The 15,605-nt window shown below is 45.7% G+C and overlaps 1 protein-coding gene across 2 annotated transcripts in view; it reads right to left on the bottom strand.

The window, feature by feature from the left end:
- The window catches only part of LUZP2 (leucine zipper protein 2), a 1,194,427-nt gene that overhangs the window by 506,827 nt on the left and 671,995 nt on the right, over window positions 1-15,605 (bottom strand). For both annotated transcript variants that reach the window (XM_075325480.1, XM_075325479.1), the window contains exon 6: window positions 7,462-7,524. In XM_075325480.1, coding sequence (XP_075181595.1) covers window positions 7,462-7,524 — 63 coding nt within the window. The remainder of the gene's footprint in view (window positions 1-7,461; window positions 7,525-15,605) is intronic.

Here is a 15,605-nt window from a genome sequence, read left to right as displayed (position 1 = left end):
ATTTTTTTGTTTGGGGGGGCAAAGAAATCCTGCATACAGTCCTGGAAGGAGGATGCTGAGCCTTGTAGTTCGACAGCTGCTGTCTGCTCTCCTGCATACACTATTGGATGGAGGATGCTGAGCCTTGTAGGTCTGCTCCCCCTGACTCTCCCTCAAGCATACAGTCCTGGATGGGGCATGCTGAGCCTTGTAGTTCTGCAGCTGCTGTCTGCTCTCCTGCATACACTATTGGATGGAGTATGCTGAGCCTTGTAGTTCTGCAGCTGTCTGCTCTTCTGCATACACTAGTGGAAAATGAAGAACACATTGAAGAAGGAAATGACATCAGACCTTTTTTTTTTGTTCACTGATAAAAAACGCATAAAGACGCAGTGAGCAAAAACGCAGCAAAACGCAGCAAAAAAACGCACCAAATCGCGGCAAAACGCGTGCGTTTTTTGCCGCTTTTTTTGACGCGAGTGCGTTTTTGTGCAGTATTTGCAGCAAAAAACGCACAAAAACGCAGCATCAAAAAAACGCAGTGTGTGAACCTAGCCTAACCCTGCCATTCACCTGATATACATAACAATGCAGTTTATCAGACCAGGTTGCTTTCTTTTAATGCAATATGGTCTAGTATTAATATGAACATTTATTTGAACATGAACATGAATCATTTAAGTTAAGGCATGTTTAACAATGCACAAGGGCACAGTGTGCTATGCCTTTGTATCTGCTATGCTGCAATGAAGAAGGGCTAGTACAGTCGCATATATCAACATGCAGTGCTGGCTGCAGTAGGCAGGTAGATGGAGGCCCTATAGAGCTGCTCTGGGACTACCCCAGGGGGGAAAAAGTCCCTTCCCCTACCCAGCTCACCCCTAAATATATCCTACGCCTTGGTAGGTGTCTTTGTTATGGGATATGGTGATCTGTGTACAGTTCAGTTTATCCCTTTACAGGTAAATAATCATCTTGGATATGCTGGGAATCTATGGGTAACATTAAGTAGAATGGGAGAAGCTGAACATATATGTTTATTGGAAAAGATAAAGGCCCAATTTATTATTGCATTTGTTCCTTTCTTGTCTAGCTTGTAATGCTTTTCATTTTTATTCTAAATGTTCATCTGTGTTTTGTTTATATTCCTCACTTTTATGGGTTTTCAGCTGTTTCCAGCTCATTCAGAAATTAAGACTTTTTGAAAACTGCATTCCCTTTTTTGAATGACTTTTAATGTAAGCCTAAAATTTTTGGACAGATTTTACACTATTTTTTTTTTAATATTTGACTCAGACCTGATGGTGAACCATCACATTATGGGTGTCAGGTCCGAACATTCCTACATGAACAGTGCCCTGGAGAGTGGATTGGTCATCGTGGGCCAGTTAAATGGCCACCAAGGTCTCCCAATATGACCCCCTTAAGGCCCTGTTACACGCAACAACATCGCTATCAAGATGTCGTTGGGGTCACGGAATTCGTGACGCACATCTGGCTTTTTTAGCGACGTCTTTGCTTGTGACACGTACGAGCGACCATTAACAATGCAAAATACTCACCAAATCATTGATTGTTGACACGTCGTCCATTTCCCCAATATCATTGCTGATTTTGGACGCAGGTTGTTCGTCGTTCCTGAGGCAGCACACATCGCTACGTGTGACACCCCAGGAACGACGAACAACACCGTACCTGCATCCTCCGGCAACGAGGTGGGCAAGACTTTCATGCTGCTGCTCTCCGCCCCTCCGCTTCTATTGGACGCCTGCCATGTGACGTTGCTGTGACACCGCAAGAACTGCCCCCTTAGAAAAGAGGCTGTTCGCCGGCCACAGCGACGTCGTTAGGAAGGTAAGTATGTGTGATGGGTACTAGCGATTTTGTCCGCCACGGGCAACGATTTTCCCGTGATGCACAAACGACGGGGGGGGGTGTAAACGTTAGTGACATCGCTAGAGATGTCGCAGCGTGTAAAGCCCCCTTTAGACTTTTGTCTTTGGGCTCATCTGAAGGCAATTGTCTATGCTGTGAAGATACAAGATGTAAGATGTGCGGAATCTGAAACAACGGATACTGGAAGCCTGTGCTACCATTTCTTCTGCAGTGTTGCTATCAGTGTGTCAAGAGTGGGAGAAGAGGGTTGCATTGACAATCCAACACAATGTGCAGCACTTAGAACACATTTTAAAAGTAGTCATAAAATAAAATTGTAAATAACTAATGAACGAATAAAGTTACATTAAAACCAAGCACACCATTGCTTTTCTTGTGAAATTCTCAATACGTTTGATGTGTTACATGACCCTCTTCCCATTGGAAAAAATAAAGTTGAATCCAAAATGGCTGACTTCAATATGGCCGCCATGGTCAACACCAATATTGAAAAGTTTCCCCCCTCACATATACTAATGAACCACAAACAGGAAGTTGATATCACCAACCATTCTCATTTTATTTGGGTGTATCCATATAAACAGCCCACCCTGTAAATAAATAAATATATATATATATGTATATATATATATATATATATATATATATATATATATATATATATATATACGAAAATATATACAGTACAGACCAAAAGTTTGGACACATTTTCTCATTGAAAGAGTTTTCTTTCTTTTCATGACTCTGAAAATTGCAGATTCCCATTGAAGGCATCAAAACTATAAATTAACACATGTGGAATGAATTACTTAACAAAAAAGTGTGAAACAACTGAAAATATGTCTTATATTCTAGGTTCTTCAATGTAGCCACCTTTTGCTTTGATTACTGCTTTGCACACTCTTGGCATTCTCTTGATGAACTTCAAGAGGTAGTAACTGGAAATGGTTTTCACTTCACAGGTGGGCCTTGTCAGGTTTAATAAGTGGGATTTCTTGCCTTATAAATGGGGTTGGGACAATCAGTTGTGTTGTGCAGAAGTCTGGTGGATACACAGTTGATAGTCCTACTGAATAGACTGTTAGAATTTTTATTATGGCAAGAAAAAAGCAGCTTAGTAAAGAAAAATGAGTGGCCATCATTACTTTAAGAAAAGAAGGTCAGGCAGTCCGAAAAATTGGGAAAACTTTGAAAGTGTCCCCAAGTGCAGTGGCAAAAAACATCAAATGCTACAAAGAAACTGGCTCACACGAGGACCGCCCCAGGAAAGGAAGACCAAGAGTCACCTCTGCTGCGGAGGATAAGTTTATCCAAGTCACCAGCCTCAGAAATCGCAGGTTAACAGCAGCTCAGATTAGAGACCAGGTCAATGCCACACAGAGTTCTAGCAGCAGACACATCTCTAGAACAACTGTTAAGAGGAGACTTTGTGCAGCAGGCCTTCATGGTAAAATAGCTGCTAGGAAACTACTGCTAAGGACAGGCAACAACCAGAAGAGACTTGTTTGGGCTAAAGAACACAAGGAATGGACATGAGACAAGTGGAAATAAGTGCTTTGGTCTGATGAGTCCAAATTTGAGATCTTTGAATACAACCACTGTGTCTTTGTGCGACGCAGAAAAGGTGAACAGATGGACTCTACATGCCTATTTCCCACCGTGAAGCATGGAGGAGGAGGTGTGATGGTGTGGTGGTGCTTTGCTGGTGACACTGTTGGGAATTTATTGAAAATTGAAGGCATACTAAACTAGCATGGCTACCACAGCATCTTGCAGTGGCATGCTATTCCATCCGGTTTGCGTTTAGTTGGACCATCATTTATTTTTCAACAGGACAATGACCTCAAACACACCTCCAGGCTGTGTAAGGACTAAGAAAAATAGTGATTGGGCGCTAAGCCAGATTACCTAGCTTCCACAGTCACCAGACCTGAAGCCAATCGAGATGGTTTGGGGTGAGCTGGACCGCAGAGTGAAGGCAAAAGGGCCAACAAGTGCTAAGCATCTCTGAGAACTCCTTCAAGACTGTTGGAAGACCATTTCAGGTGACTACCTCTTGAAGCTCATCAAGAGAATGCCAAGAGTGTGCAAAGCAGTAATCAAAGCAAAAGGTGGCTACTTTGAAGAACCTAGAATATAAGACATATTTTCAGCAGTTTCACACTTTTTTGTTAAAGGGAACCTGTCAGCAGAAATTTTTCAATAAACCTAAAAGATTCCCCCTCTGCAGCTCCTGGGCTGCATTCTGGAAAGGTTCCTGTTTCTATTGTGCCCCCTTTGAGACCAAAATAAATACTTTATAAAGTCTTACTTTTTTGTACGCAAATGTTTTTTTATGTACACGGGGGCAGGCTCTCTTGCGTCTGTTAGTCGCCCTCCAGCCACTTTACGCCATCCCCTCATCGCTCATTTCCATAACTGAGGACGCCGCCCAGTGATCCCGAGGTCTCGCGCATGCGCCGTGCCACTCTCGCGGGACTGAGCACTGTGCACAGTGTGACCACTGGTGATGAGATTGCGCAGGCGTGAGATTATGAGCGGCACAGTTATTGTCATCAGCAAGTACCCGCCCATAATCTTGTTCCCACGTTTTCCCCTCTGCCTCCACCGTTCTGCACAAGCGCTGGCCAGATGAAACTATGTCACCTCTTACCCATCTTTTCCTGGAGCAGGAAATAGATGGGAAGAGCGGAGCAGCATAATGGTGGAGGCAGAGTGAAAAGCGCGGGCACGAGATTATGGGCAGGTACTTGCTTATGACAATCACAGCGCTGCCCATAATCTCACGCCTGCGCAATCACGTCACCAGCAGTCACACTGCACAGTGCTCACTCCCGCGAGAGTGGCACTGGGCATGCGTGGGGACCTCTGGAGCACTGGGCGGCGTCCTCTGTTATGGAAATGAGCGATGGGGGACGGCGTAAAGCAGCAGGAGGGCGACTAACGGATGCAAAAGAGCCCGCCCCCGTGTACATAAAAAAAGATCAGCATACAAAAAGGTAAGACTTTATAAAGTATTTATTTTGGTCTCAAAGTGGGCACAATAACAACAGGAACCTTGCTAGAATGCAGCCTAGGAGCTGCAGAGGGGGAATCTTTTAGGTTTTATTGCAAAATTTCTGCTGACAGGTTCCCTTTAAGTATTTCATTCCACATGTGTTAATTCATAGTTTTGATACCTTCAATGTGAATCTACAATTTTCAGAGTCATGAAAATAAAGAAAACTCTTTCAATGAGACAGTGTGTCCAAACTTTTGGTCTGTACTGTATATATATATATATATATATATAAATATATATATTCATTCATTCAGCCTTTCCTGTTCTATAACATGATGCCCTTTTATTACACTACATTTTCAACATTTTCAAGCTTATGGATTCTCTTAAAGTGATTTTCCAATAAAAAAATGCTTACCTGTGAAGACAATTTCTGTTTCTCTGTTAATGTCACTACACTAGTTCAAAGTAAAAATGACCCTTTATCATAGGACTGACAAGTCACTATATAATTCTCCTGTATAGTAACCTCTCCTTGCGCTATGTATTTGTTCCGGCTGCTTCTTCTACTCCAATTAACAATAAAGGCCACTTTACACACGACATCGCTAACGAGATACTGCTGGGATCACGGCATTTGTGACGCGTATCTGGCCTCGTTAGCGACGTCACACATTGCGTGTGACACGTACGAGCGCCCGCTAACGATCTCACTTACCTCAAATATCGTTGATCGTTGACATGTCGTTCATTTTCCAAATGTTATTGAACTTCCAGGACGCAGGTTGTTCGTCGTTCCTGAGGCAGCACATATCGCTACGTGTGATACCCCAGGAATGACAAACAACAGCATTCCTGCATCCTCCGGCAACAAGGTGGGAGTGTCGATAATGCGGCTACTCTCCGCCCCTCCTCTTTTATTGGTGGGCTGCTATGTGACGTCGCTGTGACACCGCACAAACCGTCCCTTTAGAAAAGAGGTTGTTAGCCAGCCACAGCGACGTCGTTAGGAAGGTATGTGCGTGTGACGCGCACTACCGATATTGTCCGTCACAGGCAGTGATTTGCCCGTGACGCTTGAACGATGGGGGCGGGTGAGATCACAGCGTGTAAAACGGCCTTAAGGTCCCACTAATTTCCACATGACCACCACAATGATACCGGGAGTGTAGTGAAAGGTATAAACCACTCCTCCCTTGCCTTTCCTGGAGTGTGGGATCACAAAGCCTGGAGAGGTAACATTTTGATTTAGTGCTGCACTTACTTTGCTACTGTGGTGACCATCTTGGATGCAGGAGGAAAGGAACAAAGGAGGCATCAAAAAGTAAACACAGAGTATCAGGTTGGGTCACCATGAGAAATGTATAGTCACTTATTAGTTTAAGGGTGGAGGGTCACTTTATGATAAGCAGACAATTAAGGTATGGGCGACTGGTTCAATACATGTCATTCATGTGGTGAAATCAAGGCAGAATTGGCATTGAGCTTGACGCAAGTTTAAGAAAAAGGGGAATAGGATTCTGATTTTTAAAAAAATTACAATTATATGTACACATCAGTCCCTCCATCTGGGCTCCTATAGGCAATAGTTTTGCCCCGCTAAACTTTCCATTATCCATCTGGTAAGTCTTTATGTCAATTTTATTTGCAACTTAGAGTAATGTTGGGAAGGTAATAACATTAAAGGGGCTGTCCACTTCTTGGACAAACCCTTTCTCATTCTCCATTTTTTCCCCCATAAAAAGAAAAACGCCTATACTCAGCTCCAGTGCACAGTTCCAGCGATATTAGAATTTGCGTTACCGGGGCCCATGTTATATTGTTTTGACATAGGAAGCATCCGAACAATCACTGCCGGCTTCCTTCTCCCCGCCTTGGACACTTAAGTAATTAACAGAAAGTGCAAGGCAGTCAAAGAGCTCACTTCCTGTTACTTACTTAACAATATGAAGGTGGGGAGAAGGAAACATGCCGTGATTGGTTGCAGGAATTGAATGTCATAATAATGTAACATGGGCCCCTGGAACGTGAGTTCTATCATCGCTGGAACCGTGCACCAAAGGCGAGTATAGGAGTTTTTCTTTTTATGGGGGTGAAACTGGAGGATGAGAAAGGGTTGTCCTACTAGTGGACAACCCCTTTAAGGGGATTGTTTCACTTTACACTTCAAAAATAATATCTGATAAGGCAGGGGAATTTTATAACATTATATATAAAAAAAATATAGAATTTCCAATCCTAACACAGAGAGGTCCAATTCAGGCCAATTCGGCAGTGACATCAAAGCTACCTCTGCTGAAGTCAAGGTCTTACAGCTAGTATGAATACCATTTATTATTATTATTATTATTATTATTATTATTATTATTATTGTTTATTAATATTTTATTCCTTTTGAAAACACTTAGCCCCATTAAAAAAAAAAAAAGATAACATGAGTTTTAGTACCCTTCCAGGACAATACTCTCATTGTTCACTTAAAGTTGGTCATTCTGGAAAGGAAATAGTTAAACAAGTTATTTATAAGCCCTCACAGTAACCTCATTTTCCTCTCAGCCATCATAAGAGAGGATCAGTGCACTCACCTCCTCTGCTCGAAGTCCACAAATCTTGTTTCCTGACAATAGTTTGTTTTTCAAGCTTTTGTTCTGCAAATAAAACAAATTTATTTGGTTGGTAGATAATATGACAAGTTTTCATTGTTGGACAATCCTGAAAATAAACAACTTCCACAAAACTATATCTGATAGAATTTTACATTTTGCATGAAGGACAAAATTAAAGTTCACTATGCAAATGTTTTTACATAAAGGTCAGTGGCTAAAATTTTTTATGTGAAGTAGTTTATTTCCACAGGACACACCTCTTGTTATACTGCTCCTCATGGGTGGGGTTTGTGTGGGCGGGCATAATGCTATATGTCTTCCTCTTGATTAATGTAAAGTATTTGATCAAGGCTGCAGTTAACAAATTTAATTATATAAATGGAAGACAACAGGGGAAATCAGGCAAGAGAAGGCTTGGGCAAACTTGTTACATTTTCAGTTATTTGTACAGACATTAGGAGGAGTGAGGAGTAAGGAGGGAAGAAGAGAGATGCAGGCTGCTGTGGAAGATGCTGTTTTCTACAGAGAATATATGTTTGTATGTGTTTGTTCAAAACAATCTCTCTCAGACATTGTATATAGTCATTTTCTACTGTTAGACTCATGTTTATTTTCTTAGATAATGACTAAAGAAGGCATGATATAAACAAAAGAATGCAGCAGAACTCTGTAAACACTAATATGCAAACACTGAATATATGAAATCTAGATGGCATTACAGCTACATAGACTAAACTTATTAAATTAGATTTCTTAGCACACAAATTGGCCAGTTCATGAGAGCCCACCAGCCACGACAAGGCGTACCTTTCTCTTGCAGAACCCTAAACCTAATATTTATCAATCATGGCTCTCTTGGGCTAAAAAATGACAAATTTGAAGAGAACCTGTCAGCAGGATTTAACATTTTAGAGTAAAGCCCTGGCCATAATGTTACTGTGATTCAGATTAAATGGATACCTGCAGTAAAAGTATGCGATTTGAGTTTTTTGAATACTCTTCCGCAAAAATTTTCATCTGATGTCTTCTGTGCATTGGTGTATTTGGGCAAAACTTGGGGGTAAGTTCTTCTTCAGCCCCCACCCCAAGCCTGCCGTCTGTTTCTTCTCCAGGTCACTGATTATTTAGTGACCTTCCTCCTTTTTGAAATTCTGGGCTGTCACCATGATTGGGGTGGGCAGGGCATATGCAATGTGATGCTGCAGGTGGTATGCAAGTCTTAAATAAAATGGCCCAGTAGACAGCGCATGCGCAGATCAAATTATCAGCTCAAATACTTCTTTATTCTTATCTCCGCATGCGCTGTCCTGGCACCATTTTATTGAAGCACACACACTGTGTGATTCTACAGACTGTCTTCAATAAAATGGTGCCAGATGTGGTGCATGTGCAGATCGGTATTTTGCCTTAATGAAGAGGCAATTGAGCTAAAATTTCAGTATGCGCATGCGCTATCTCCAGTGTTATTTTATTTAAGACCTTCAGACCAGCCGCAGAATCACACTGCACATGCCCCACCTACTGCAATGATGGTGACGACGGCGAAAAATTAAAAGAAGGAGGCTGCAACAGAGTAGGCAGGTGGAGGGGTGGAGAGGAAGAAGAAGCCCTTATCCCCAAGTTCCGCTCTGATGTATGCAGATGCACAGAAAACATCATCAGATGGAAACTTTAGAGGAAGATTATTCAAGAACCACAAATCGGATTCCTTCACTGTAGGTATCCATTTAAATCAGCATCAAAGCCACATTATGGCCATTTATTTTACTTTATAGTGCTAAGTCCTACTAACAGGTTCTCTTTAAAAGGCAACTAGGAAGCAGCATTATATAAATACAGCCTTGGGCTGATGAGAGGAGTTCTTAGTCAAAAATGGAGGTAGACAACAACACCGACAGTGTAAAAAACTGACCAGCATCTTCTAAGAGAAGAAAGCAAGTGTGAATAGGTACAATCTGATGTGACTGCATTATATATATGGGGACTTTGATATGGGGATCACTCTTGTAAAAGTATAAAGTTGACCTGCAAAGAGTTCAAAGGTATACAACTGAATAATGAGTGGAAGTGCAGATCTCTTTTGATCTGAGAAAATTCTATCAATTTGAACCCAGTCCTTAGATGACTATTCTACATTGCAAATTAGAACACATTCTGTAAAGTAAAAAAAAAAATCAGTGCTGCTGCATGGACAAAATGACCTTCTAGTAATGCAATCTTCACAAAAATATACATTAAGCTCACTTTCATTATACTCTTAAAAGAAGCTACTAAAGCACATTCAAATATTCAAAATGAACTCGAAATGATCATTTTGCAAAGTGCTTATAATTAATAGAGAATAGAAAAATACTTCCCATAATAGTTACTAAAAGACCACTATCATGATTCATGAATGCAAAAAGAAAATTTGAACAGTCAATTAAAAAAATAGAAGTTCAGTAAAGCAAAAAAGATCAGGAATAAAAAGAGCGAATCCAAACTGTAAGGCTATGTGCGCACTAGAGCTTTTTACCTGCGGATTTACCCGCGGATTTGCCCCGGAAATTTCTTGAGAAATGTCTGCAATCTTTGTGCAGACATTTCCCATGAAATTCAATGAGAAAAAAAAATAGTTGTGCGCACTGTGCGGATTTTTCTCAAGAAAATTTCTTGAGAAAATTTTCTCGAGAAACTTTCTTGAGAAAATGTGCATGTCCATTAATTTCCGCAGGTACCTGCGGTATTCCGGGGGTATTCCGCAGGTAGCAATGATGTGCGGTATACCACCGGAATAGCCGCGAATTACCTGCTGGAATGCTCATCACTGCCTGCGGTTTTGCAGGAAGCGATGTCATTATGCCAGGAAGAGGAGGCGGAGCAGAGTAAACAGACGTCACACTCCCTGGACGCCGCACAGAAGCACTTCCGTGCGACCTCCAGGTGCCCGTGCAGTCTGTGTCCTGCTCCGGCCTCGCGGCTGCCTGCACTGTAGTGTCAGTGTCTGCCCGCAGTGTCAGCAGCCTGTCACGTGGCAGCGCAGGAAGACACTGACATCCTGCAGTGCTGGGAGCCGCGGGGATGACGATCGCTGCTGTCAGGAGGTGAGATCATTACCTGCTGTGACGATCTCCTGCCTCCTGACGTCAGCGCTGTCTCTGCTGTCTATGCCCGTCTCGCGAGCGGCCCGAGACTGTCACTAGCGGTGACGTCACGGGCTCTCGCGATACTTCTCACAACGCGGCGGGCATAGAAGTCAGTGACAGCGCTGACGTCAGCAGTACAGGAGATGATCACAGAAGGTAATGATCTCATCTATGCTCCTGATGGCAGCGCTCGTCATCCCCTGCAGTGACCTGAGCTGACCTATTGATGTTAGCTCAGGTCACTGCATTGCTCTCCCAGCCAATGGGGAACATTCTGTTCTTCATTGACTGGGGCAGCGACTATGGTATGGATCGCCGTGCCCCCCCCCCTTATTGGATTACGCCGGACGTGGAATTGATTGTGCTCTTTTCAATAAATTGGTTAAAGAGGGAATGTTTTGGGGAGTGTTTTTTCAAATAAAACTTTTTTTGTTGTCTATTTTTTAATTATTACTGACTGGGTTGGTGATGTCGGGTATCTGATAGACGCCTGACCTCACCAACCCCAGGGCTTGATGCCAGGTGACATTACACATCTGGCATCAACCCCATATATTACCCCGTTTGCCAACGCACCAGGGCGCGGGATGAGCTGGGGCAAAGCGCCAGGATTGGCACGTCTAATGGATGCGCCACTTCTGGGGCAGCTGCGGCCTGCTATTTTTAGGCTGAGGAGTGTCCAATAACAGTGGACCTCCCTAGTCTGAGAATATCAGACCCCAGCTGTCCGCTTTACCTTGGCTGGTGATCCAATATGGGGGGGACCGCACGTTTTTTGTTTTAAATTATTTATATAATTTAAAATAACAGCGTGGGGTGCCCACTGTTTTGGATTATCAGCCAAGGTGAAGCTGCCAGCGGTGGTCTGCAGGCTGCAGCCGTCTGCTTCACCCTAGCTGGCTACAAAAAATGGGGGGACCTCACGTCGTTTTTTTTTAATTATTTATTTATTTTATGGCTAAATACAAGGCTAAGCACCCTTTAGTGCCACATGAAAGTCACTAAAGGGTGCCAGCTTAGAAAATGCAGGGAGGTGGAACATTATATAGGTTTTTCTCATCTATCTATCTATCTATCTATCTATCTATCTATCTATCTATCCCTCTATCTATCTATCCATCTATCCCTCTATCTATCTATCTATTCATCTATTCATCTATCTATCTATCCCTCTATCTATCTATCTATTCATCTATTCATCTATCCCTCTATCCATTATCTGTCTATCGATTATCTTTATTATTTATTGCAGGGACAAACCTGCTGTGAGGCAAATCCTGGGATATGAAGAGGAATTATGATTTCCAGTCATAATCGCTCTCATCACTCCATGGCAGTGCCCCCTCCCTTCTTGTTCTCAATGTCCAACATCTTGGAAGGTGTCACATCCTAGCAACACATCCCATGGCCATCTCCTGTGATATGGAGATTAGATGATGTGGGAACAATGGACACAGGATGACTCCCTGCCGTGACCCTGTGGTAGGGGCTGCTATCTAATTAGCAAGGCTATGGAAGTATCCAGACGGAACGACTCCAGTAAAATATGGTTCATATCTCGCAAGCCATATTTCCGATAAATATGGCAACCATAAAAATGGTGTTTGCGCATATGGACGATGCTGGCACACCTTTTTTATGGAAGTGGGAGCTTGGGAAGTACCCCAGGCGTGATATCAGCCAATGGGGAACTAGTAGACAAGTCATGAGTCCTCTCGTTCTGTAGCTAAATTCATAACTGTCACAATGAGAGCGTTGGCGTCTGCCTACGGCGCTCCCAGGCAAAGTTATGGCCAATATCCCCTTTCTGGATAATTCTGACTCAAAGCGGGGGGAGTGGCAGTGCTTCCCTGTGAGGTCACTAAGGTAGGAGGGGACCTGGATTTGCCCAGGTTGATAACCCTACTTCGGCCATTTTCCAGTGTTCTTTTGCTCGGGGGCCTGGTTGGGAAAGACCTGTGAGGGAGATCCTGGAAACCTGGTCCACGGCGCCCCCCTGTGGCCAGACGCACAAGGTAACTGCTGGAACTGTGTATGCCTGTTTGTAAACCATGCTTTATCTGTAACTGTACTCTGACATAACTGTATATTCTGTAGATTCCCTATTGTATATATTGTAGTTTCTAGTGTGCTTTAGGCTGATTAAATTATATAATTAATCTTGGGCTGTTCTGTTATCTCGATCTTGAATCCCACGTCTGTGTGTTCGGCTAATAGTTACCGTGAAGCGGTTGGTGGCAGCGAGTTTGTGCCAAGGATTATTGTGGGGAGGCCAGTGAGATTCGGGGAGATTTTATATATTCCGCCCGCGGAGGTCGGGGGAATATATACCCTACTCTCACCGGGGACCCTTCAATAATCGGCATAAGTAGTATAGCGGCCTCCTTGCTTATTGTCGGGCAATTCCATAATTGGCCTGACTATAAGAGGGGCGCTAGAGAGCGCATCACGTGCTCTGTCTGTCGGTCGGGAGGTATAAAGGAGGGGTGACCCCCACTTGTTACCCCCCGATTGTGACGTACTGGTAGCCAGCGCGGGGGAATTTCTGAGTGACCCCCCCGGTGGTTCGTGACATATTGGTGGCAAGCGGTGGGATCGAAATAATAGTGTGTGTGAGTGTGAGACCCATACTCCCAGACACTAAAGACTGCCTGCAGCAGCTGTGGCTGCTGGGGTCTTCAGACCAGCTCAACACTAGAGTGTCAGAGTGCAGATACTGTAAGGTGTGTGGAGGCATCAGGTGGCAGTTCTGTGTCAGTGACCAAAGTCTGCAAGAATGGCTGAGAGCACCAGGAGCAAAGCCAAAGGAATGGCTCAGGCCAGAGACGATGAGGAGGTTGTCCACGAGCCCTCCAGGAGCCCGACGCCAGAGAACCGTTCTGCAGAGGACAGCGCACAACCTGGCAATTATGGACAAGATGAGGAGCAGCTCACCCAAGGGTCCTCAACGAGCCAGATGCCAGTCCTCCGCTCTGAAATGGACAGTGAATCACCAGGCTCCGCAACAGGCCGCAGATCACCACGTGCCATTCCACCGAGCCTGGGAGGCTCGGATAGCCTTCTTCAAATGGCTATGGCCCTACTCCAGGCTGGAGACCGGGAGGGCTACAAGGAACTCCTGGCAGAGCGCAGGGCAGAGCGGCAGGCAGCACGTGAAGAGCGAGAGCGAGAGCGACAGGCAGACCGTGACCACCAGCTGCATCTAGCCAAGCTCCAGCCCTCATCAGCCACACGTGACCTTCAAGACACCAAACTTCCAAAGGTCCGTGTTGAGGACTTCCCAGTGCTGGAGAAGGATGGAGACTTGGACTCTTTCCTGACTGCTTTTGAACGGACTTGCCTGCAGCACCATCTGGACAAGGACCAGTGGGCCAAATACCTGACCCCCCGTTTAAGGGGTAAGGCCCTGGAAATCCTTGGGGACTTGCCTACTGAGGCAGATCAGGGCTACGACACCATCAAGCGGGCCCTGATCCAACAGTACAACCTCACTCCGGAGTCCTACCGCAAGAAGTTCCGGACCCTGCAGAAGGGACCAAAGGACTCCTGGGCTGACCACCGGCGGGCACTTGCCCGAGCTGCCGACCACTGGACCCAAGGCCTGCAGCTTACCACCGGACCAGAGATCCTAGACTTGGTCATCACAGAGCAACTCTTGTGGAACTGCCCTGAGGATCTCCGCCAGTTCATCCGAGACCAGAAGCCAAAGGGGTCCACGGCTACAGCTGCCCTGGCCGATGACTACACCAACAATCGGGCTCCTGAGGCCAGGAGAGCAGCCACCAGCAGCACCTGGAGAGGGGGTAAGATGAATTCTGCGACTGCCCCACCTGCCCCTAGACTGCAGGGGGTGACCCCCTCAACTCCCCTCTCCAGGCCCGTGGCAGAACCAAGACGGTGCCATCAGTGCAACCTACCTGGACACTTCAAGGCCATGTGCCCTCAGCGTCCCAAGGCCCCGGCTCCGTCCCCGTCCCAAGGGCCGCCCAAGGTGTATTGTGTGGGTGGGGGTGGTGGTAGGTCCCTGGACAGCTTCCAACCTGTCACCGTCGGCCGGTCTGTGACCATAGGACTGCGAGACAGCGCCTCGGAGGTGACTCTGGTGCGGCCTGAGATGGTGTCCCCCCAAGACTTGATACCTGGAAAAACCCTCACTGTCTCCGGGATTGGAGGCATTGACCCGGCGCTGCCTGTTGCTGGCATTTATGTGGACTGGGGCGCAGGGCGAGGGGTGAGAGAGGTGGGGGTAACTGATCGGATCCCCGCAAACGTGCTACTTGGGACAGATTTGGGGCAGATAACCTCCCAGTTTGGGCCCCCCCCAAGGGCTGAACCTTCAGCCAGTACTGACGTGCCTCCGGACAATGTTAATGTGTTATCTATGAATGATGTGAGAGAGGGGGGAGTGAACTCTGATATTTCTGCTTGCATAGACACCATAGACACACACTCAGCTGCAGCTGTGACAGGGGAGGGGCTTGGAGGAAGGTGTGACCATGCCTCTACAAGTGATCAGCCAGCGAGCTGGGATCTGTTGCCCTCTGCAGGGATAAGCAGAGAGCAGGGTGCTGCAGGGGGAGGACCAGTGTGTGGGGTGGGGGCTACCACAGCAAATGTGGGGTCCCCAGAGATTTCACAGCGGGGTTCTGTTGCTGCAGGGGGGGAACAGGCAGGTGAGATTGGGGCCGGTCCAGGAGCGGAAGTGCTCCCAGGTAAGATCTCGGTACATGGTTCCCCCACAACCGGGGTGTCAGGAAGCCAGGTAGGTCTGCCTGAACCGGCGACTTGGTCAGGAACGGAGGAGGAGCAGGCACGACCCACGGTCGCAGCGGCTGTGGCCGCTGGCACCCGCAGTGGGAGTGCTGGAAGCCAAGGGGCCTCCCGGAGGTCCGATAGCTCTTCCCCTTCTGACCAAGTGGCAGCCAAGTCAGGTGGAGGCCAGGACACAGGTCCCGGGGTACTGACTGAAGATGTGACAGTCTCGTCGATTCTGGCCAC

The sequence above is a fragment of the Anomaloglossus baeobatrachus genome, chromosome 10 (genome assembly GCF_048569485.1).
Source record: "Anomaloglossus baeobatrachus isolate aAnoBae1 chromosome 10, aAnoBae1.hap1, whole genome shotgun sequence".
NCBI classification, from domain to species: Eukaryota; Metazoa; Chordata; class Amphibia; order Anura; family Aromobatidae; genus Anomaloglossus; species Anomaloglossus baeobatrachus.
The sequence above is the reverse complement of the archived record's forward strand: the minus strand, read 5'-3'. Positions and strand labels throughout refer to the sequence as shown.